The 24540-nt window shown below is 31.8% G+C and overlaps 1 protein-coding gene and 2 long non-coding RNA genes across 3 annotated transcripts; 1 reads left to right on the top strand and 2 right to left on the bottom strand.

Moving 5' to 3' along the window:
• Positions 1-538: 538 nt before the first annotated feature.
• LOC139486021 (uncharacterized) lies at positions 539-10885 on the bottom strand. The gene is made up of 2 exons (XR_011655454.1): positions 10781-10885; positions 539-568 (listed from the first exon to the last, which is right to left on the bottom strand). It is a non-coding gene; the product is annotated as an uncharacterized lncRNA (long non-coding RNA).
• A 3484-nt stretch (positions 10886-14369) lies between these two features.
• LOC139486024 (uncharacterized) lies at positions 14370-22347 on the bottom strand. Its single transcript, XR_011655457.1, has 3 exons — positions 22241-22347; positions 15007-15119; positions 14370-14474 (listed from the first exon to the last, which is right to left on the bottom strand). It is a non-coding gene; the product is annotated as an uncharacterized lncRNA (long non-coding RNA).
• Positions 14416-18719, top strand: LOC139486019 (uncharacterized). Its single transcript, XM_071270713.1, has 3 exons — positions 14416-14504; positions 15070-15198; positions 18406-18719. Exons 1-3 carry the CDS (start codon positions 14491-14493, stop codon positions 18683-18685), a joined length of 423 nt encoding a protein of 140 aa, XP_071126814.1. The 5' UTR covers positions 14416-14490; the 3' UTR covers positions 18686-18719.
• Positions 22348-24540: the final 2193 nt, after the last annotated feature.

Here is a 24540-nt window from a genome sequence, read left to right as displayed (position 1 = left end):
AAAATAAAGAGCTCTGCCATAAGAATAAAGTCCAACAACTTGGAAATAAAAACTCTAAACTTATCAAAAGCTCAAGTCAATAGATATAAACAATTCATTATCACTGGACTAGTATATATTTGTTTAGGGGCCAGCTGAAGGACGCCACCGGGTGCGGGAATTTCTCGCTACATTGAAGACCTGTTGGTGACCCTCTGCTGTTGTTTTTTATTTGGTCAGGTTGTTGTCTCTTTGACACATTCCCCATTTCCATTCTCAATTTTACTAGAGTTTCATGCAAATTCTTTAAAGTATTTTTTGAATTATTGTCTGTCATGTAGACAACGGACTGACAGACAGATGACAAAAGGTGTACCATAATACCTCCTGGAGAAGGGCCCATAAAAAAACCTTCCAATTATTACCACCGTAAAGTACTTATGTTTCAAAACACAAATTGAAAACATCTTGCAGTCATGACTTACATGTATGTATAAGACAGTTCTTTTACACCTTTATATTTGTAGACAGCATAAAATGTTGGGGGTGCTAAGACTACAGTCAACTGGATAACTTGATTCAGGTATCACTGAAAAAAAATAAAACCTTTGCATCAATACATTTTTATTGTGTCACCCCTGTCCAAGGTCTAATTTTATCATTATTTGATCACCATTAAAGGTTCTTGGTACATTGTACTACCGACCAGCAACATGAACCTTAATGTAATGTCACTTCATTACTTAAACAGTTTTTGTATAATTGTTGATGAAATCACTAAATGTCTTTGTACAACACAACATTTAGTTATCAATAATTCAATCACAACATCACATTATTTTTTCTTTGCCACTAAAAAAAAAGTGCTTGAAATCCAATTTTTTAACTGCTTAACTGACAGTCAAGATAAAGGGAAGTAACTCAATATTTAAAACAAATTCAAATATTGTACAAAAGTCTTATACCAACAGCTTGCATTCATAACTTGCAGTTGTACATCTATGACTAACATCTTTATTTTTTTGCAGACAGAATGGTGGACTTGAAATTGTTCACTGGGCAATTTAATTAAAAAGTCACTGAGGAAAAAATAAAAGAATTTTTATAAAAGCTTCATTATTGTGTCACCTCTGGTTAGGGATAATTGTTTAATCATCATTAAATGTTCTTGGTACTGCCTATCGGCATCATGAACCTAAATGTAATAACATTCATTATTAAAATAGTTTTTTTGTAGAATCACTAGATGTCTTTGCACCACTGTGCATTTAATAATCAATAAATTACATGCAGAAATTATGAATGCTTGTTATCTATTAGTTTGATGTGTTTGAGCTTTTGATTTTGCCACTTGCTTAGGGACTTGCCATTTAGAATTTGCCTCAGAGTTAGGTATAATACTTTTTGTTTTTTTATTTCTTTCTTCTATATATACTCATGACTGGGAAAAATCAGAAATTATATGTGCATTTATTATTGCGATTTTGGAAGAATGAACAACAATGTGAGTTTAATTATTGTACTTTCAGGAAAATCTGCATACAGATATATGTATCAGATTCTAATTATTGCAATACTCCCCCCAGTCTCATAATTGCCAATAATAAATACCTGCATTTACAACTAATTTTACTTCTGAAGTCAAGATAAAGGGGAATAACTCTGCATTCATAACCAGTTCAAATATCATATACTTTTTCATCATTATCTATTTCACTTTTCCATCTCTTTCCTGAATAAGGAACTGTTACGTACCATTCATGAAAAGTTTGAAGAGATTACAACTAAAATGCATTTTTTCAGAATCCCTTTCCATTGATTTCTGTCAAAATTTCCCGTTTGATGGAGAGGTAGGCCAGCAGCCATTCGTTTTCATTTTTTTTGTAAGATTGTTTCAATAGTAATTCTATTTCCCCCCTGCTTCTATCATAAAAATCTAACAAAGGGAATTGTTTAACAATAACAAAGGAGTATATATATATAATTAATCCAGCAAAGTAGTTATTCTAATCTATAAACTAAGAGATTTTATTTTTTTTGAAAACATTCCTTCCCCCCCCCCCTAGAATTAAAGTGAAACCATTCTTTAACAGTGTAGGGATCAATAATGAAAGAACAGCTGATCAACCTTATCTATTTTAAAATACCTGTACATGTAATAAAATTCACTTCTAAAAAGTGCAAATCATTACATTCTGTTACAATATCATAATGAGATCATTTTGAAATATATAATATAAAATATTTACGTTTGAAATTATAATCTCATTACAAGATTTTTATCAAGAAATATATGTATCAAAGTAGTATAGTATACAATGAAAGGTAAAGATGGCTGCGTCCAGTACATTACAAGATTTTTATCAAGAAATATATGTATCAAAGTAGTATAGTATACAATGAAAGGTAAAGATGGCTGCGTCCAGTACATTGTAAAAACTCGGCGTGGTTTTGCCCTTTTAGATGACTGACCAAGAAAAGGATGAGAGTTTTACCCTTCTATAAACACTCATAAGCATTAATATGTCAATATAGATAAATACCAGTGACAATTCGGCGTTATTTCTACACATAAAATGTCAAACTCCTCGTCTGCACACGACGCACAAATCAGCATGTCAGATAAATTTCCATTTGAGATACACGAGGATGAAATTGACAAGTCAGTCACCCCAATATTTAAGGATTATCCAAGAGAATGTCTTCCAGAAAAATTTAAGAATCCCTCGGGTGCAAAAGCCAAGAAACTACAATACGAGATAATTGATCCAAATCTTTATGAGCCCCCCGCAAGAATGGTTGCATGTAGAATTAAGAGAAACAGGTTGGAGGCTTGGATACGTGCACTTGGTGTCTTATATTATGAACATTTTGGTAAAAAAGCTGAATTGTTTCAAGTTGACTGGTACGATGATCCTCACCAGTGGGAGGGGGAAGGTAACAAAGCTATATGCATAAACCTTACCAATGATAAACAACTTATATACAAGATTACATTATTCATCACTACTGGTGTGTTGCAAGCTCAAGGACTTAGCAAAGACCTCTTCACCACAAGGGACTTCCCAACATTAATAAAACTAGTTAATTCTATTTGTGTACACAATCCTTCGTTAATAGTCAACACGGATGTTGATTCTACATGTAAATCTTCAGACAAAAACTTAATCGAAGAATCTACAAGTGTAAAATCAGTTTTTAACTCAACTGCTAGTTCTGTAGACAATAAATTAACAGATAGCAACAACAACTCACATACAAGCATTCAAGCAAATGTTCCCACTTCTAATACATGTACAGAAACTACAATTGCCACACAGGCTAAGATTTCTATCGGATATGAAGACTTAGATAGGCTTCAGACTACTTTTGTTGAAGCTTTAGCTGGTATCACCAAATCTCAAACGGCACTTATAGTGCAAGCAGAAAAAAGCTTTTCGGATGTTATAAGATCAGCAATTACACCAGTTGTAGAAACAGTTAAAAAGCTACAAGAGCAGGTTAATAACAAACATCAATCAGATACAAGTTTGCATAATGCCTCTACGTGTAATATAAAGGAACACAGCAACATGGAAAAACAATTCAATAAACTAGAACATCGCATTGTAGAACTAGAAAACCAAGTCCATAACCTTTCTATGGACAAACACAAAGCTGCAACAGATTACGCTGAGCTTGATTCCAAATTTCGCATTGAAAATAATAAATTTGAAATAGCTAAAACTAGAATGGACCAGAAAATGGAGGATATAAATCATATTAATGATGATCTCAAGGTTAAATTGAACACCAAATCTAGTGAAATGATGAAAATTAGTGAAGAAAACAAACTTTTAAAAGAGAAAACTGACTCTCAATTTAATGAAATATTATCTCTCAAATCACAGCTATCGAGCATGTATTTACCTACACAGCAACAAAATGAGCAGCAATTTGCTAATGGGTCCTTCAACAATGAAGGCAAATCTAACAAACCTACAGCTCTATTTATTGGCACATCAAACACTGATAGAATTAATGAAAACAAACTCTCAACGGCAGTGGATATAACAAAAACTACAGCATATACTTTAGATGAAGCCTACGAGGTAATCTCAACCGCACAGTGTAGGCCTGATGTTGTTATCATACATTCCCTAACTAACGACGTTAAAAACAACAACCCAAATGAATGCATGGACAAACTACAAATGGTAGTAGAATCAATTTCTAGCAAATGGAAAGAAGCTAAAACCATAGTGTCACTAACGACTCCCCGCCTGGATAATCGCCTACATCGTCTTAATTCAGAAATCATTGATGGACTAGTAAAACGAAAATATCTAGACAATAAAGATGTATATGTTTCTGACAACTCAAACATGTGGCATGGGCAAGTCTCAATACAACAACTCTTAAATGAAGATAAATTTCACTTGTCAGAGAGGGGAACATCAATGTTGGCTTCTAACATTAAGAATGCGTTACATACTGTCTTAGGTATTAAGGTACAACAAAGGAACAACAGATATTCCAGATCCACTGACCGTGCTCGTCAACAGTATCGGCCACAACATCGCCAATCATTTAACAATTATCATGATCATAATGAGCAAAATAGGGTCAAGTTCAAAAGAACAGGGTAAACCATGAAAATATACTTATTGTACTATCTTTTTATTTTTTCCTATAATAGAATCAGCAAAGAATTTATTAAGTCAGATAATAGCTAGCTTATTGATCTTTATTTGTTCAAGTGTTATCTGTATATTTTTGGAAAATTAAAAGCTGATAAAAGGTAGTTTGTTACAAGTGGTAATTTTTTTTTTTTTTTTTTTCTTCTTTTTCTGGCAAGTAGCCAATTTGTCTCTGAGACTAATTAAGTTTTAGTTTTTGTTGTTTATTTTATTTTATTTTTTAAAGTTTTTTGTTCATTATTAGTAGCCTATTTTGTTACCAATTAAGAAACATTACTTGAAACAAGTATATTTGGTGTCTAATTTAGATTTTTAAATATGGCTATACATGGTCGTTCTATTGTTAAGAACAATTTGAAAATATGTTACTGGAACATTGGTGGTATAAATACACATAATATGAATAAGTTAGAAGATCACCTTTTTGTACAAGAAATAAAAGAGTATGATGTGGTTATTTTAGCAGAAACACATATTGGATATGATGTTAACTTACATGTTGAAGGTTTTAATTATTTTCCTGTTTGTAGAAATATTTCAACCAATGGAAGATACTATGGTGGGTTAGGCATTTTTCGAAGGACTTCTTTAAAAGATCATATTAAGATAATTCCTGGGTTGTCCAAAGATTTTCAGTGGATAAAATTTGAAAAACAGTTTTTCTGTCTTCAAAACGACATATACTTATGTGCAGCATATTTACCCCCTGCTAATTCATCTTATACTAAGAAGTTAGATTTTGATATAATTGATCAAATAGAAAAGGACATTGTTTCCTACAAAAGTAAAGGGGATATTTTGTTTTGTGGTGATTTAAACGCCCGCACCTCCACTGAAGAAGATTACATTGCACAAGATAGCTCCAGATATCTTCCATTGTTTGAATCTTATAAACCTGATAATCAAATTAGATTTAGAAAGAATTGTGATGAAACACTTGATAGTAGAGGGAAAGAGATTATTGATTTATGCATAAGCAATCAAATGCGAATTGTAAATGGTAGATGCATGGGTGATTTACTTGGTCATTTTACTTGTTTTAATACACATGGCCAAAGCACTGTTGATTACCTTATAGCAAATGAAAGATTATTTAATCAGATACTTTATTTCAGAGTGTCAGAGTTTGTCTCAACATTCTCAGACTGTCATTGTAAAATATCATGGGAAATTTTGGCTAAATATCAATTAACAGAAACTCAGTCAAATAATCTTCATGCTGCCCCCGTTAATTTCAGATGGACTGAGGACTCCCCACTTAAATTTCAGCAAGCACTTTTGTCACCAGATAACCAGCAGAAAATTTCATCTTTCCTTAATAATGATAGTGATTGCTCTTCTGAAGACATTAACAAAAAGGCACAGGATTTATGTGATATCTTTCTTTCTGCAGCCAAAATTTCCCTGGTAACCCCAAAAAAGACTAAAAAGGGTTCCAGACCCCAGAAAAAATGGTTTGATAGTGATCTTTTTAAAATGCGCAAAAATGTTATATCCTTAGGTAAAATTTATTCAAGATATCCTAAGGATCCTGTTATTAAAGGCAGATACTATAAACATTTTAGAATCTATAATAAATGTAGAAAAGTTAAATATAAGCAATTTATCAATTCCATGCTACAAAAACTTGATACTCTTAGAGTTGAAAACCCTAAGCAGTATTGGAAATTAATAAATGACATTCAGGATAGCAAAAAAGAAAACTGCTCTTCACAAATTGATTCTGATACATGGGCCAATCACTTCCGTAATCTTCACTCTGCAATTGATAACACATTTTATTCACGACTTAACCAGTTGGAAATGATCCTGAATGACAAAGAAAAAAATTTAGTTTTTAATGATTTAGATAATGATATTAGTAAAAAAGAAATTTCTGATGCTATTGCAAGCTTAAAATCAGGCAAGGCCTGTGGACCTGATTTGATTTCAAATGAAATGTTAAAATATAGTCAGTCATATTTGATAGGTTGCTTATATAAATTATTTAATTTGTGCCTCAAGAATAGTGTGTACCCAAAGATTTGGGCTGATGGTTTTATTTCGCCAATTTTTAAATCAGATGATCCTTGTGATCCATCTAACTATAGAGGTATAACAATTACTAGTACCATTGGTAAACTTTTTAACAATATTTTGAATACAAGACTTGACAAATTTTTGTACCAAAACAACTTAATTCATAATTCTCAGATTGGTTTTACAAAAAATGCCAGAACTTCAGATCATATATTTATTTTAAAAACACTTATAGACAAATACTGTCACAATAAAGAGGGCAGATTATATACTTGTTTTGTAGACTTTCGCAAAGCATTCGACAGTGTAATTCATATAGGTCTTAAACTGAAGCTTATTAATATGAAAGTTGGTACTTTATTTTATAATATTATATCAGATATGTATAACAATAGTCAAGCATGTGTAAGAGTTGGAGCTTCTCTCACTGACCCTTTTAGCATTAAATTAGGTGTAAGACAAGGAGACAACTTGAGTCCTTCATTATTTAAAATTTTTATAAATGACTTCCCATCTTATCTTGACTCCTGCCTGGATGCAGTTTCCCTGCACTCCGAGAAATTAAATTGTTTGATGTATGCAGATGATATTGTGATTATGTCAACATCAGCCACAGGGCTTCAAAGTAGACTTGATCAGCTAGAAAAATATTGTGCTGACTGGTGCCTTAAAGTTAATATTAAAAAGACTAAAGTCATAATTTTTAATAAGGCTGGAAGGAAAATTCAAGCGAATTTTCGACTGCAGAATAACTTGATTGACTGTGTCGCTCATTACAAATATTTGGGTGTTCACTTTACTGCATCTGGAAGTTTTCATCTAGCTAAAACTGAACTTTATAATAAGGCTCTTAAGGCCTACTATAAACTTAGAAAGGATTTTATCAATTTGTCTCCTGGAATAAAATCTTGTGTTCATATTTTTGATCATACCCTTAAACCCATTCTGTTATATAATTCAGAGGTATGGGGAGGTTATAATGTTTCTTGTAATAAATTACAGTCTTCCTTATTTAATCTTGAAAATATTTTTAAAAATCTTAAGTGTGAGAATCTCCATCTTAAATTTTCTAAGTTTATACTTGGTGTACACAAAAGGAGTGTCAATTTTGCTGTATTATCAGAACTGGGGCGTTTCCCCTTACATTATGATATTGTAAAGTCAATTGTAAAATACTGGTATAGATTTGAAAATCTTACAACTGAATTCAGTCTATTGAAAGATGCTTATAAATGCAGCCAAGAGCTTCACAAATCTAACATAACTTCTTGGTACTCATTTGCTAAGAAAGTATTAGAAGTTTTTGAAATTAAACCAGAAGTAAAACATTTTGGACAATATAAATTTTTGAACATATCTAGCAAATTAATTCACACTAAATATATTAGCAATTGGTATGCTAGCCAAAATAAAGCTTCTGATGGAAAACTGTTTAATTATGTGAAATTTAAGCAGAATTTTGGTTATGAAAATTATCTTTCTTTAATAAAGGACTTTGATTTAAGAAGATCTATATGCAAATTACGTATTTCTGCTCATAAGCTTCAAATTGAAGTTGGACGTTTTTCAAATATTCCACGAAATGAAAGAATTTGCAAAAAATGCTCCTCTGGCTGTGTTGAAGATGAAATCCATTTTTTAACTAACTGTGAAAATTCTAAATCAGATAGAGATGCTCTCTTTGACTTTGTTTGCCAAAGAATTCCAAATTTTTCTTTACTGGATAATCAGCATAAATTTATTTATTTATTAAACTGTGAAGACAATCAGGTCCTTAATGCTGTTGGTAAATTTATTAAAGTGAATATGAGTTAGTAATTGTATTGTTACTGTATGTAAAATAATGTTTGTATCTACATTGTATGTATCTATCAAATTAATATTCTTTTTCCTTATTCATGTATGCTCTGTATGCCCCTTGTGGGCCCTTAATTGGAAATAAAATATGTTCTGTTCTGTTCTGTTCTGTTCTATATTCTACACTGTTCAGCATGCAATGGTGTGAGTGTTGATACTCTTTATAATATATTAAATTTTATATGTAGTTATTAAACGGTACATGCAACAGTCTAACGTGTTATGGCTCAGAGTTTATTCCCTCTGTTCTTACTACAGAATAATTGCATTGTCACGATTGTATTAGTTTTTTTTTATAACTTTGCAATGCCCTTTGCTCATTGTTGAAGGCTGTACATTAACCTAGTATAGTTGTTAACTTCTTTGTCATTTGGTCTCTTGTAAAGAGTTGTCTCATTGGCAGTCACACCATATCTTCATTTTTATATTCCATAAATTTGCTCTTTAGTATTTCATAACCCTGTCTTACTCAACACACAATAGATTCTCCAAAAGTTTTATTGATAATTCAATAGACATAAGAAGATCAGGTATGAGTGCCAATGAACAATTCTCCATCCAGTCACAATTTATAGAAGTTTGCTGTTTTGTCTTATTATAATCCAGCAGCAAATATTTCAAAATATTTAGTATTGCAATATCTTTGGTTTAATGGAGAATGATGATACCAAGTGCGAACACACTTTAGTATGGTAGTATGAATAGACAGGAAGGCAAGGACAATGTACCCCAAATTTTAAAAACTTCAGTATTGAGTATATAGACAAATAGGCAACATGGGCAAGGACTAAGTACCCCAAATTCAAAAGGCAGGATTATTATAAAGTTGTTTCAAGCAGAAATTTCGGACCATCATTTATATGTATCCCTTAGTAAGTCAATTTGGGGTCCTTCATTAAGAGCTTGCTGCCAAGTGTGACCCAAGGCTCTGTGTCAAAGGCTAATGCTTTGACCTATAACTGTTTACTTTTTATACATTGTGACTTGAATGGAGAGTTGTCTCATTGGCACTCGTACAAAATCTTCTCATCTATACTATTAAACGAGAAGACCTCATTTTGTGTGTCGCTTCTCTTCTTTCCACAATTAATTAATCAACACGCCTCTGTGTCCTATAGGTACAGTGCATAGTCACATTTGTCATCCATTCATATGATTATTCAGATTGAGTTATTTTAGGAGAAAAACGAGAAAAAAGGCATTCAGATATTGTCCCGTCATTGGACGAAATTTTAAGTCAGATTAGACTTCCGGTTGGCATTTTTCTGTATACTTTGACATACATATACATGTACATGTACTATGAATAAAGTGTATTTTCAGAATTTTATCTGCCATCATTTTCAAGTTTACTATCCACGGCGGTCACAGAGTTTATTAAATAGAGAGGGTCTGTATACTATATCAATGATCACCATGGATCGATTTGGATTAGTAAACCATTAGAATTGAAAGTAAATACGCTTTATTTATTTAGTAATGAATGTTAATTCATAATATACAGATAAGCGCTAAAATTATTCATGTGAACTTTTGATACCTTTTCTGAAATTCTCCAGTCATTAAATCTTTTACAAAATTCATTGATTACAAAAAAAAGAAGATGTGGTATGATTGCCATGTTCAGACAACTCTCCACAATAGACCAAAATGACACAGAAATTAACAACTATAGGTCAACGTACGGCCTTCAACAAAGAGCAAAGCCCATACCACATACTCAGCTTCAAAAGGATCCGAAATGACAATGTAAAACAATGTAAACGAGAAAACTAGCGGCCTTATTTATGTACAAAAAATGAACGAAAAACAAATATGTAACACATAAACAAACGACAACCACTGAATTACAGGCTCCTCACTTAAATGTTCACAACATACTAAATGTATGTTCATATTGAAATTGATAGAAAACCAAAAATTGGGAACTTTGGAAATAAAGTTGGAGGGTAAAAAAAAAACATTTTCCTGTCCCCAATAACCTATGACTTATGATACTTTTGCTGAAATTCTCCAGTCATTCTGTATTTTACAAAATTCTTCCAACAACACTTTACATACTTTAAACATGTTAAACTACGCTCTGAATGCCCGCGATTTCGCGGGTGTGTTCTAGTTTATAATAAAGCAATAAAGTTCTTCATAATTAAAATACTATTTCCAACTTGATGCATTATAAACTTATATTTTGCTGGTGATAAAGCAATGGCTTAGTACATGTAGTAACCCTAATTTCTAATCTTTACCTACAAAATCAGAATGCTGGTTCTCTCCTTTGCTGGTTTCTTCTGTTCTGCAAACAACTTCAGTTCTTGCTTTTTCTTGGTGAGTTTTGCTGTTAATTTCACTCTGGCACCTGTCAATCAAAGCAAACAAAGAACACTGATTGGAAGACTCATTGTTTTAAGGTCACCTGACTTATTTACACTGGAACAGGAAAGGTCATGCTTTGCACATGCAGCTTAAATAGTCTATTTTTGTAACAAGTTGTTCATTTCAGCATGCAAATTTCTTAACTATCTGAGGAAGCACCTGTTTCTGTCTGACCCAATTCTAGACAATTGCAATGTAGTAAGGTCATATGCACTTTAGCAACTGCTTCTGTAGATTTTAATATTTAAAAAAACATTTTATGCAAAAAATGCAATGAGGGAAAAGTAATTTTAAATGTTGAAACTTGCTTTAATATTTGATAATAGAATTAGTAGCTGATTGATCTAGAAAAAAAAAATTATACTATTAAAATAATAAAGAAATAAAATCAAAATGAAAATGCTAAAAAGAAGATTGCATACATAATAATATTGATATAAACATTAATTGAGAAAATTTGCTTCATTGAGATAAGCTATAAGTATGTACATTTTATTGTACTACCTTATTAATAAGTTTTAATACAATAAATAATATGTCTTCCCTGCCCCTTTTTTAAAAAATGTGTTTAATAAAATTCTGATTTAATAAGGTGCATAAAATTTATTAATATACAAAAGCAAAAAAGTTTATTTTACAGATTAAGCTTTCAATAATTTCACTGAATTTTGTCTTTAAGCTAGTTAACCTTTTAACCCCCAATCCCGCCTGTAGGCGTGATGGCGACAACCATTCTTTGATGGCCCATATGACCCTCCATACCTTTTTCCAACTGCCCCACCTGAACTGTCATGATAGCAGGGAGTTCAACCAAGCAGTTCATGTTCCATAAACTCTTCTCAGATGCCGGTTTAAGAAAATTTGGCACTTTGAAAGCCGTTTAAGAGTTCAAAATCGGAAAAACGTGAAAAGTAGTCAAAATCAGGTGGGGGTGGCCATCTTTTGATGGCCACTACGTAACTGGTAGTCATTGTAGGTATAAACTATTATCGTAAATGCATGCATAGGTGGTATAGGAACACAAAGAGGTATAATATGGCCAATAGGAAACTAGTCTGTAAAATCTAGGTCACCGTTTTGTCAAAAATCCGTAAAAACAGACATTTAGGTGGACCTGACTTGACAATAATAATTCGCCAGCAAGACACTTAAGTCCCATATACTCCCAGTTAGCATGAATGGACTGCAGTAACTATGGGGTAAGACTTGAATGACAAAGAAACACAGTCTGGTCAATGTTCACCTCTCAAGGTCGTATTAAAATCGGAAAATAGGCGGAATATGACCATTTTCCAGTGGGGGTGGGTTCAAACCCATGAGAAAATCTTTATCCTGCCTTTTATTGGTTACAATACTGATTTTAATCCTATGTTAGGGAAAGTTATCTCCCCTTCCCAAAATATAAAAAGGTTATCCTAGGCTTTATAGTACTAAATATTTCACTTTAAAAAATACTAATTCCATGACAACTGCATTCTGAAGAACTAACCAACGAACCCCTACTTTCTTTAATTTCACCTGTCTGGTCAATTATCATGATGGGTGTTTTAATAGATATAATTTCAAAACCCAACGAGGCAAATAAAAAAAATTAACTTCACAAATTTTATTCTTTGAATCAAACAAGGTCCTATAATTATTTCACCACATTCTGTTAACACTATGGGTTGATGAAAATTTGCCGATTCAAATTAAACAAGACAAATAGAAATCTTTTCAAATATTTAATTTCTACCTTAAAAACCATGAAATAGCTTTACAGACGAAATAATATATACTTCTGAATAATTGTCTATTTCCCACAGATGGCGATAACAATCACGTTGACGTGCTTTAAATTGATAGGTTCAGCTATTTTCTGCAGTGTAAAATACAGTAATTACACAAAATTATGTAGAAGGGCTTTTGCATATATCTAAATTTTTATATCTTAAAGGTTCCTTATGTAAATATCTTTCTATTTTCACCTGTGAGTATCAGCAGACTGAAATCTTGGTAGAATTTGAATTTGAAACGTAATCACAATGAAATTAATGTACTTATTTAGGTATACCTCGAAATTAAACTGTAGGTCATAATTGAAGATGTGTACTTATATATGTATACTGCGGTATCAAACTAAAGGTCATATCTGAAGATGAACCTGGGAATTATTTTTTCTTTCTCCCAAGGTTTTAAATCCAATTTATCAAGTTTTTTGTCACACTAAATGATATATGTAATCCTTATACCAAATAGATGGATAGGATAAATCTGTTCACATCAGGGACAGTATCTAACATGTCTAACCAACTGACACAAGCTAGGAGGGTATATCTATACCCCTTAAAGTCATGATTAACAATGACCTAGAATTGTTTTAAAATACAATTGCTATGAATAGATTCAGATTTTAATAAAACACTGAAAAAAAATTATATGTCTGAGACTAATCTCATTATTGATATATCAAACAAATTATGTTAAAATATATATATTGTATATCGAAGATAATATAGTTTTATGAATTGGTGTGAAGATAATATCAAATATCTAGACAAATATTATTTTTGACAAAACAGGTTAAAAACAAAACTTGGATCAAATTCTATTTTCCTTGAAAAAATCAGGATACAAAATAAAAGCAATATATTTCAGTAGAACACCTTTTTCCTAGAATGCATTTGAAATGTGATATCTTTCACATTATTTTAATTTCAAAAGCTTTTTTTTTACTGCAATCACAAAAGTTATTTGCATGGAAAATGTTAAACAGAGCATGAAAGTGTAAAACAAAGATAAAACAATGAAGCAACTTTTAATAAAAATACACAATCTAAAGAATAGAAGAATACAATGTAGCAGTCTTAGTGACTGAGTGGTTATGTAGTTCCACTACAGTATTAATTAAGCCTATCAACACTGAAGGCTGAGAGTCTGAACCCTGATCCTTGCAGATCTGTTTGGTTCAAATCTTACTTGACTAAGAACATAAGTTTTCCTGCCTATTAAAATCTTCACCAATAGAAGCAAACCACCAGACCACAATATAGTCAATAATGCTGAAAGTGGCCTTTTGGGTCCTCAATGCTGGTTTTCAGCTTCATAATCAATTTGGCCACATTTAAATTAAATATTCCAGCAAAATTGTTTAGTCTTTTGTAGACGAAACACATATGTCTGGCCTACACAATTCTAATCTTGATATATGATGAGTTTATCATCAAAATTATTTGAAGTTATTTTTGTCAAACTACTCAATTCATCAAGCACTATAATTATGATTTTCACCAATATCGTTTTATTTCAAATCTTAAATTTTAAAAATAAATTTCAGAACAGCAGTTTCAAATCTAGAACTTGGTAACCTCTGGCTCTCAATAATTCATTAACATTTTAAAAATAAATCCAAAACAAGGAATAAGGTTCAATTAACAGGAAAACAAAAAACAATTTTTCCTTGAAACAAGAAAGCTTATACTTACTGATAACAGGTGTCGTCCAGTTTGGATTTCCTGCTTTCTGATAAAAGTATCCAGTTTCATTGGTAACATGTCCTCATTTCAAAGTGAAGAGTCAATCCTGTTCCTGTACTCAACAAAACATGAAACTTGTTTGGTAAGTTAAATTGAATTAGACAATATATAATATATATGTATAGTTAAATATTTTTGATTTGATATTCATTTAGTTATTACAAAGTATCTACAATAAAGTACTTAATTTCAGATATGGGTCTGTCATTGTCTTCTAGACTTTATTGCTAGAATTAACACAACTATCCCTAGTCTTGATTGCAATTAATGAAATATTTACAAATACAACATTGACTATAAAAAACAAACATATAGTTCATCCTGTTCATGTCAAGTTATGTGACATTTAGAAAGTTAGTTTAATAGCTTGGTATAGTAAACACTTAATGATTGTGTTGTTCAGTATAATAAAATAATAAAACACCTAATGACTGGTTGTGCGGGTTATTAATAGCAAGTTTGTTGTCCCTTCGCATACCAACTATTGCCCTCAGCTTCGCCTCAAGCAATAGTTCAGTTGGTATCTCTGGGACAACAAAATTGCTATTACTCTCACACCCAGTCAAAAGATGTCTAATGTCTACCTGCATATAAAATCTAGATATATTAAAGGTGCTCCAGAATTTACATTACATTTTCTTGTCCAGGTGCTGCCTTGTCTTGTGCATATTATATGCATCTTCTGGAACTGCATTACCTGAAGAAGATGATTTGGAATCTATAGATGAAGTTGATGAAAGTGACCTGGAAGAAAATGACCATAAAATAGAGAAAAGGTAATAAAATTAACATGTTGGTCATGGGCACACTAAAATGCCTGTCTAAAGAGAATACAGTGACTATTTCTGGTTAACAAGACATACTTTTATTACAAAGCAAACTTTTATCTAGAAGAAAAAAACAAAGTTTTAACATAAAATTAATACATATACCTGATTACAGCAGAATCCATTGAGTGTGTAGGTAAAGGTAGAATCTTGGTTTACTTGCTTGTTAGCTGAATCATGCTGTCTTTATTATGTTAAGATAGGTATACTTTGTACTAGCGGCCTAGCCAAGATCAGATGTGCATTTCATATTGGGTCTATGTTATAGGCTTGTAAAGACAAGAAGATAAACTTTACATAAGTAATACATCTTTGAACTGAAGAAGAGAATGTAGGGTTTCACAATGAATATCAAATATCATGTATAGGTGTTACCGTTTTGAAAAAAAACACTAAAATACACGCTGAAAATGGGCAAAATTTCACGTTATGTTGTTTCATTTAAAATTTCGCTGTTTTTATCAATTAATAGTTAATAAGTGAACTTAATTTGAACTACATTATTGGTTCACTGTTATAGACAATTTATTCATCTTTCTTTTACTGGTTGTTGCAACAAAAAATCTTCAGTGGTTACAAAGTTATGATAAAAAGTTGAATACTATGCGCTTGTTATGAAATTTTGTACTTTTGTTTTTAGCTTGCTCAGTGTAGTGATAAAAGAGAAAAATAAATCAAATTTATGCTATTATGTGTTTTGTTTTCTCTTCTAGTATATACATTATCAAAAAGTACCTCATTTATCAAAATTGCAGTACCCTAGCTGGAGATATATGCCATCAAAGTTGGATATACAAATAAAGTGAAAAAATGTCTTGTTCGTAGACATGCATTCCCTAGTAAACTGGAAGCATAATTACATTAATGTTGCATTGCTAAGTTCCTGTTCTTTTGTAGATATGAAAACACTACTAACATTTTTTTCTACCATCTATTAATAGAGGAAAAAAATCAAAAATATGTCAGAATGTCTTGTCCGTAGACTCATGTCTTGTCCGTAGACATGTCTTTTTATCAATATTGCTTGGCTTTATGGGTCTTAATTAGTCCTATGTGTTGTTTAAACTTAGAAATATCTTATTTTTAATAAATAAATGGTAATTTAAGTGTTCTCAATTTTTGTAAAATTACTTTACAGGAGTGGATTTTAAAAAGTGTCAGATTATCAGTCATAAAAAGCATACCTTATTTTACTTCAATATTGTTTATTCCAGTTGCTGCATACCTTAAAAGATTAACTAAATCAAATGAAGAAAAAGTATTTCTCTCTCTCCAACTTTATCTTTTGCATTTCAGTATTAACAGCAGATGAGGAAGTGTCGTAACGGACAAGACACTTGTACATAACAAGTATTAAATTCAATTATTTGTCTGCTATGGAACTTAAATCTTATTTATAGGTGATGAAAGTTATCTATTCAAATTAAAACTCAGTATTTTCAACATAAATAGTCACAATTAATTCTAACAGATTTTTTTTTTAACTGAAATTGTCTTGTCCGTAGACCTTACCACAATATATTTGTATCCAATTTCCTTGAGTTCAGCCTAATTTGATAGGTAAAATGTATGTTATTTTTTCAAGAGAACACATTCAACTATGTCAAAATTGGGTTTTAATAATAGTTTGATTGTTTTAAACAGTCAGATATATGGATTTCAGTTAAAAGAATGTGTCTTCATTTTGGCTTAATCAATAAATTATTGAGATATGTAAAGAATTATGGGTACATTTTTATATTTTCCAAAATTAAAAAAACACAGCTTAAAATTTAATTAGTAACTTTTAATCTTAACTTTAACAATCATCTTTGAAAGCATTTAATTGAATATCAATAAAATGTCTTGTCCGTAGACATTATCAAAATGTATTTGTTTCCATTTTCCTCGAAGTTGAGCATCATTTGATAGAAAAACCTGATAAAATGTATGTTTTTTTTTTCAAGAGATCACTTTCAGCTATATCAAAATTAGGTTTTAATAATGCATTTCATTAAATATGAATACAATGTCTTGTCCGTAGACAAAACATATAAATTGTATTGCTAAGTTTGATTGTTTATTGTAAGAATATGCATCAAGTTATTTTAATGTTCTATACACCAAAAGAAAGGGTTTTTTTGGAAGTTTTGTTATTTATAGATAATTTTAGATACAGTTTTATCAGATAAGATAAATGATCAAAGAAAGCTACTGTTGTTTGAAATAACTGTGAGTTAAACATGTTCTTGTCATTTTTTTTTCAATTAAAATGTTTGATATTCAATAATTCTAAACATATTTTGTTGTCTTTGTCATTGACCAAAAATCTGACACTGGTGACCATGTCTTGAAGCCAACCATTAAAGAAAATTATACAGTTTTTAAATACCATTTATTTAATAAAAATATTAAATATTTCTTCCAAAAACTGCATGTAATTATATAAATGCTTCCAGTGTTAGCCTAACGATGGCAATTTTTCATAATTTAAACCATTTTTGAACCAAAATATCAAAAGAGTTTTTCCCTGAGGTGATACTCATTTTTGACTTCATGTGAAACACAAAATGCACATCTGATTGTGGCTAGGCCGTAGGAGCCTGTAATTCAGTAGTTGTCGTTTGTTTATGTGTTCCTTATTTCACTATTTGTTTTTCGTTCAATTTTTGTACATGAATAAGGCCATTAGTTTTCTCGTTTGAATTGTTTTACATTGTCATTTCGGGGCCTTTTACAGCTGACAATTGGGTATGGGCTTTGCTCATTGTTGAAGGCTGTATGGTGACCTATAGGTGTTAATTGCTGTGTCATTTTGGTCTCTTGTGGAGAGTTGTCTCATTGCCAATCATTGCACATCTTCTTTTTTATACCCTCTTTCGGAGTAGGTTAGCCTACAGGCAGATAGATTGGTTATTTGTTATTTGTGAGACTCTTAAAGGAGGATAGTTTACCTAACCTAATATTGACTTCATAGTTCAGTTGAGCTAACAAGCAAGTCAACCCAAGATATCATCTTTTCCTACAAACTCAATGTATTCTGCTGTAATAGCTACAAGATGAATAGTTAAACATGGAATAACTTTTTTTACTCATTAAGATATTCTTCTCAGATTTAAGCCGAGGAAAAGATTGAAAAAAAAAGTTTAAGAGGTTTGTATTTTTCTTTCTTTTCAGAGGTAAATTAAGACTAAGTAAATATGCTTTGAAAAAACTTGCAAAAGAGTTAAGGAGAAATGGATCACTTGCCAGAAGAGCAGTTCGCAGACTTGAATACTGGTCTGGAGGACGGTTAAGTGCAAACAAAATTATAGATGTTATAGAAGGTGTGGCTGATAGACTCAACAGATACCAAACTGCAACATGTGACTACTTTTCAGATGTTGGAGTCACCCTTGGTATCCCAAGATGGATTGGATATCAAATTTGCAATGTTGCCATTGACTTGCTGTTGTAATTAAGTACAACATGATTAAAAAGTGAACCTTAAACACATTGTTTTAGTTCTTTTTTCTGTTCTGTCAAAGAAGCTGTAAAGTAGAATCTATAAACATGATTAACTAGGCATCTTCCAGAAACAGTTTAACAATCTAATAGAGCCTTGTGATTTCAATAACAATAAAACTAGGACTAGTAGAAACTCAGGAAAACAAATAGAAGAGATTAGTACCTAACAAACTAGTTAACTGTCGAAGGCCAAATAATAATATGTGTGGTTCCAGTTACCATACCTACCCTACTTTTCTACCCTAAAGATTATCATTTTTCATTAAGCACTGTTAAAGTCAGAATGTCAATCCCAAAGACTCAAGGTAAAAAAAACATAAGATAAAAAAAATTCTCTACCCAACTACCCTTACTGTTCTTTCTAAGATGTTACTGGAACCACACAAACTATTTTATTTTGCTTACCAATACACTGTACATCTAAAATGTTTAAATCAATTTGATAAACAGTTTTCAAATCTACTTCAAAGTCTCACAAATGTACTTCTCCAATGTTGACATCCATTGAAATATTTTTTTCCTTAATATCTCTTAACCATGTTAACGGTAATATTAAACTTCACATAACCATGCTAAACATGACTAACATTAGAATTCCAATAACATTCATTCAGAAATAGAAAAGATATACTAAAGCCCAAGTAGATTTACCAACCCTTGGCAACCATCTGCTCTTATTTATTACAGTTGTTAGTAACCATCTCAGTTAGCTATATTAAATATATAGATATAACTATTAAGGTTATAAAATTTGTTCCCAAGGCTGTTAGTTTTTGTAAATTGATCAGGATCAGGTAGACTATTGAATCCTAAAAGAAATTGGTGAAAGGGTTCTAATTTCATATACCATGTATACCGGTACATGCATTTATAGCAGGAAAAAAATCGCCAAAAAACTAAGTTATAGTACCATAAATATGGGTTAATTAAAATTCAGAATGGAAATGGGGAATAGGTCAAAGAGACAGCAACCCGACCAAAGACAGAAATAAATTGAACGATTTTGAGTTCATTAGTACAATGAAAAATTCGGGAAAAGCAGCAAACATGTACAGAAAGTAGAAAAAAAATGTTTTGACTACAGGGTTACGTAACTTTTTATTTTCTATGTAGCATTTTTAATTTTTTTATTTTCAAAGATCAGCTCTTTAGCATGTAAGCCTATGGAGCACTGCAAGTCTGCAACCTACAGATAAGTCAAAGAAAGATAACTCTTCCCTACTCAACAGTATCTTATACAACAATTCAGGTTGTGTAATTTGTTTAGATAAAGGTGCATTTGAAAAGTGTTGCTCACCTTGATAATATTCCAACAAAGGCAACTCTCCAACATTGTAGATGTGAATAGAATTCATGACAAAACCTCTGCTTTGTTGATCTTGTATTGCTGATCTGCCATGTGTGCCTGATGATTTAATTAGTCTTTTTAATTTTTCTCTATCTTCTCAAGTGTCTACTTACCTTATTAATCATGTTAATATTTTTTATCATGTAAGACAAACCCACAAATATTGATATAACTTGTCATTAAAGGGCAATAATTCCTATGAGACGTCAGACACTTTCCCTCATATTGTCTTTAAAATTGAAATCTTGTCTGAATGGATCATTTCGGCTTATTTAAGTTTCATAATTCCTATGAGACGTCAGACAATTTCCTTCAAATTGTCTTTAAAATTGAAATCTCGTCTGAATGATCATTTCCACTTTTGTAAGTATCTTATTCTATCTATTATAATTTTTGAAATGTAAGGCAAATATATAACGCACAAAAAAAATATCATCTAAGGGCAAAAACTCTAATAAGGCCACACTGAAAAATATCTTGGTTTGCCCAAACCCTACCCAAAGGTTGAGACAGTGGGTAGGTACATGTAGGTAGGCATTTTCTTTTTTTTTTTCTAAAAAAGAAATTGAAGTATCAGATGTTTATCAGTCTTCATGCCTATTTACTTAAAAAAAAACTTCTTCAAATCAGGACAATAAAAGAATTTGAGTAGGCAGCTTTTTTCTGGGTAGGTAGCGTTTGGGCAAAGAAACCTATTATTTATTATGGCCTAAGGTGTTGACGGCTGACGATTTCGACAATGTACATGATGTAAACTTATTTCCCTGTTTCTATTAAAGTTCAGAGATGGATTTAGAGGGGGCCAGGGGGCAGTCCCCCCTTTTCTGGAAAAAGATTGGTTGATTATATAGAGAATCACTGAAGCATGATCAGATTGGGCCCCCTCTTAGGCAGTCAGTGAGCCCCCACTTATGAAAATTTCTGGATCTGCCACTGAAGTTCCCAAGATAATATGCAAAAATGAAAATAAAGGTATGCAAAGTGAACATGGTGAAACTGATTTGTATATAGAATGTTTTTTGTGCTGTTCTGTAACACCAGTCTCCTGTAAGGGAAGGGTTGAGTACTCAGTCTCACGTGCATGTTTAACCCATCCACATTCTGAAAGTGCATGTCCGAGTGCATGTCCTAAGGCAACAACCATTTTCTTATCTGGGGGGGGGGCCTGGGATTTTTTTGAAAAAAATATTTTGATGGCCTAGCTGACCGAAAAAAAAAATTATATTTTGCACTGAAGCTGAAAAAAAATTTATGCTGTCACCTGCTTTAAAAGATTTTTTTGCACTGCTGAATTTGAGAATGGTGAAACTAACAACAGACGAGACAGTGAAACAGCAGATTATAAACATCTGTACTGTTTGTATGTTCCTATAATAGTGTTTGATCCAGAAATATTTATAAGAATTCCAAATCTCCCGCATATATATGTTACTACTGTAAGACCATACTTAAAACTGCAACTATTATAAAGATAGCCCTGATTGTGTATGACACACACTTGTATACTGGTAGTATTTTCCGTTTGTATCATTCTTTATACCACTTTTTTCAATGGAATGTCAATTATCATAGTTGGAAACAGTGGATTTTATAAGTTGGAGCTACTCACTATTTGCCATTACATATGGCAATGGTGGCCACTTCAATTGCAGTATTAAAATTTAAGGATACCTGTATGACGGACTCCGAGAATATCATAATGTAGAAAGTGGGCTAAAAAAAACCAGCTGAGACAACAGCCAAAATTGCCAGGATATACAGAGCCATGCACTTTACATTTTACATCAATTAAAAATTAAAATAAATTTTATGTTAATTTTATGGTTTTGTGAGAAAAAAAATTGTATTTCTGTTCCACATTATAGGGAAAAAAAAATTGCTTTCCTTCTCATAAAAAAAAAAAAAATTGTCGGAGGAAGGTTCTGAAAAAAAAATTATGAACACAATAAAAATCCCAGGCCCCCCCCCCCCCCCCCCCCCCAGATAAGAAAATGGTTGTTGCCTAAGTCTGGAATCTATTATTCAGCAGTTATCACTCCTTCATTGACAATGTGCCCTATCATTAGTTTTCATTTTTTGCAAAAAAAATCGGAAATTCTATCTTCTGATCTTACTAAATTATGAAGTTTACTGTTGGCTGTTTTATAATAAACTTACGTAAAAAGCACAGATTTGAACACCAGATAGTCATGATCAGACAGAGTTTACTTCAAATCATCATTTTCTGAATGGCTATCTGTTTCACAACCATGTGCATGGGCTCTTGTAGGATCAATGAGATAAGGGGAAAGCAACTACTACTGTGATGCCAAAATTTACCTATAACTACGGGGCGCCGAATAGGACTCTTGTGGTTTTGTACAAAATTCAATTCTGTCATAACAAAATCATTTTTGTCTTACAAAACTATGTGCTACAGACTTGTTTAATGAGAACTTCAATTTTTGTGATGACAAAATTCATTTATGTAGACAAAATTCATTTTTGTCATGACAAAATTCATTTTTGTAGACAAAATTCATAATTGTCATGACAAAAGTCAATTTTGTCTAAAAGGAAATTGACTTTTGTTACCTATTATGGAAATTAAATCACAAAAGTCAATTGTGTGAGATAAGATTCAATTTTGTGAGACAAAATTAACTTTAGTGAGACAAAATTGACTTTTGTGAGACAAAATTAACTTTTGTGAGACAAAATTAACTTTTTGAGACAAAATTAAGTTTTGTGAGACAAAATTAAATTTTGTGAGACAAAGTTCAATTTTGTGAGACAAAATTCAATTTTGTCAATTTTGTTGAGACAAAGATCAATTTTGTCAATTTTGTTGAGACAAAGTCAATTTTGTCAATTTTGTTGAGACAAAAGTCAATTTTGTGACGACAAAATTCATTTTTGTGACGACAAAATTCAATTTTATAACAACAAAATTGACTTTTATGAGACAAAATTGACTTTCGTGATACAAAATTGACTTTCGTGAGACAAAAATCAATTTTGTTGAGACAAAATTTAATTTTGTCAATTTTGTTGAGACAAAATTCAATTTTATCAATTTTGTCTCACATTGATCAATTTTGTCTCACAAAAGTCAATTTTGTCAAATTTGTTGAGACAAAAGTCAATTTTGTCTCACATTGGTCAATTTTGTCTCACAAAAGTCATTTTTGTCTCACAAAAGTCAATTTTGTCTCACAAAAGTCAATTTTGTCTCACAAAAGTCAATTTTGTCTCACAAAAGTCAATTTTGTCTCACAAAAGTCAATTTTGTCTCACAAAAGTCGATTTTGTATGCAAATTAGTTCACAGAATCCAAACTAAACTAATTTGAATACAAAATTGACTTTTGTCGCCCAATTTTCAAATTAGGTAACAGAAGTCAAGTCTGTGTAACGAAAATGAATTTTGTCATGACAAAAGTGACTTTTGTCCGCTGATAGATAATTTTGTATGACAAAATTTTAAATTTGTAGTATGATACAAATTTTGTTAAACTGAACTCATTTTTGTTGAACAAAAGTCACTTTTGTCCGTACAAAATTGAATTTCGAGTACAAAACCACAAGAGTCCCAATTCGGCGCCCCGTAATAACGTCATTTGGCATTCTAATGCAAAAACGTTTGTAACGTTCATTTTGATTGGATAACGTCACTTTCTTACATGGCATCAATTGACGATTGATGCTATGGGAGTAGGACGTACGCGCAAGCGCAGACGGCATCTGACAGATTTTAAATACATGTTTTAACGTTGTTTTCTGTCAGCTATTAAACCAAGAGTTCCAAATGGTGAAGTTGAAATCATCCCTTCGTAAATTTTACGGACGCCATCACGAGTTGGTTGACCGTTATGGAATAACCGTTTCAAAAATGATATCGGATATGTTCTTTACGTCGTAACTACAATCCCCTTCCCTTTCATGAATGTGACCTACCGAATTAGACTATTTACCGAATTTGTAATCACATAAGCAACACGACGGGTGCCACATGTGGAGCAGGATCTGCTTACCCTTCCGGAGCACCTGAGATCACCCCTGGTTTTTGGTGGGGTTCGTGTTGTTTATTCTTTAGTTTTCTATGTTGTGTCATGTGTACTATTGTTTTTCTGTTTGTCTTTTTCATTTTTAGCCATGGCGTTGTCAGTTTGTTTTAGATTTATGAGTTTGACTGTCCCTTTGGTATCTTTCGTCCCTCTTTCATTAGAATGGAGATAACAATATTGTACAGTGAAACCTGTCCAAACCGAACACCCACGGGACTTTGCGTTTTGTTCGGTTTTCACAGGTGTTCGGATTGTAGAGGTTAACGGAAGTCGACACCAAATAATTTTGGCATATACTGACAAGGGATAATAGGTGACACAACAGACGACAGTTTATTTTTGTGTTGATTTAGATGTAAATGTAAAAAATAAAAGAAGATGAAGATAGACGTTTTGCTACATTTTTGTTTAT

The sequence above is a fragment of the Mytilus edulis genome, chromosome 8 (genome assembly GCF_963676685.1).
Source record: "Mytilus edulis chromosome 8, xbMytEdul2.2, whole genome shotgun sequence".
In the NCBI taxonomy this organism is placed as follows: domain Eukaryota; kingdom Metazoa; phylum Mollusca; class Bivalvia; order Mytilida; family Mytilidae; genus Mytilus; species Mytilus edulis.
The sequence above is the reverse complement of the archived record's forward strand: the minus strand, read 5'-3'. Positions and strand labels throughout refer to the sequence as shown.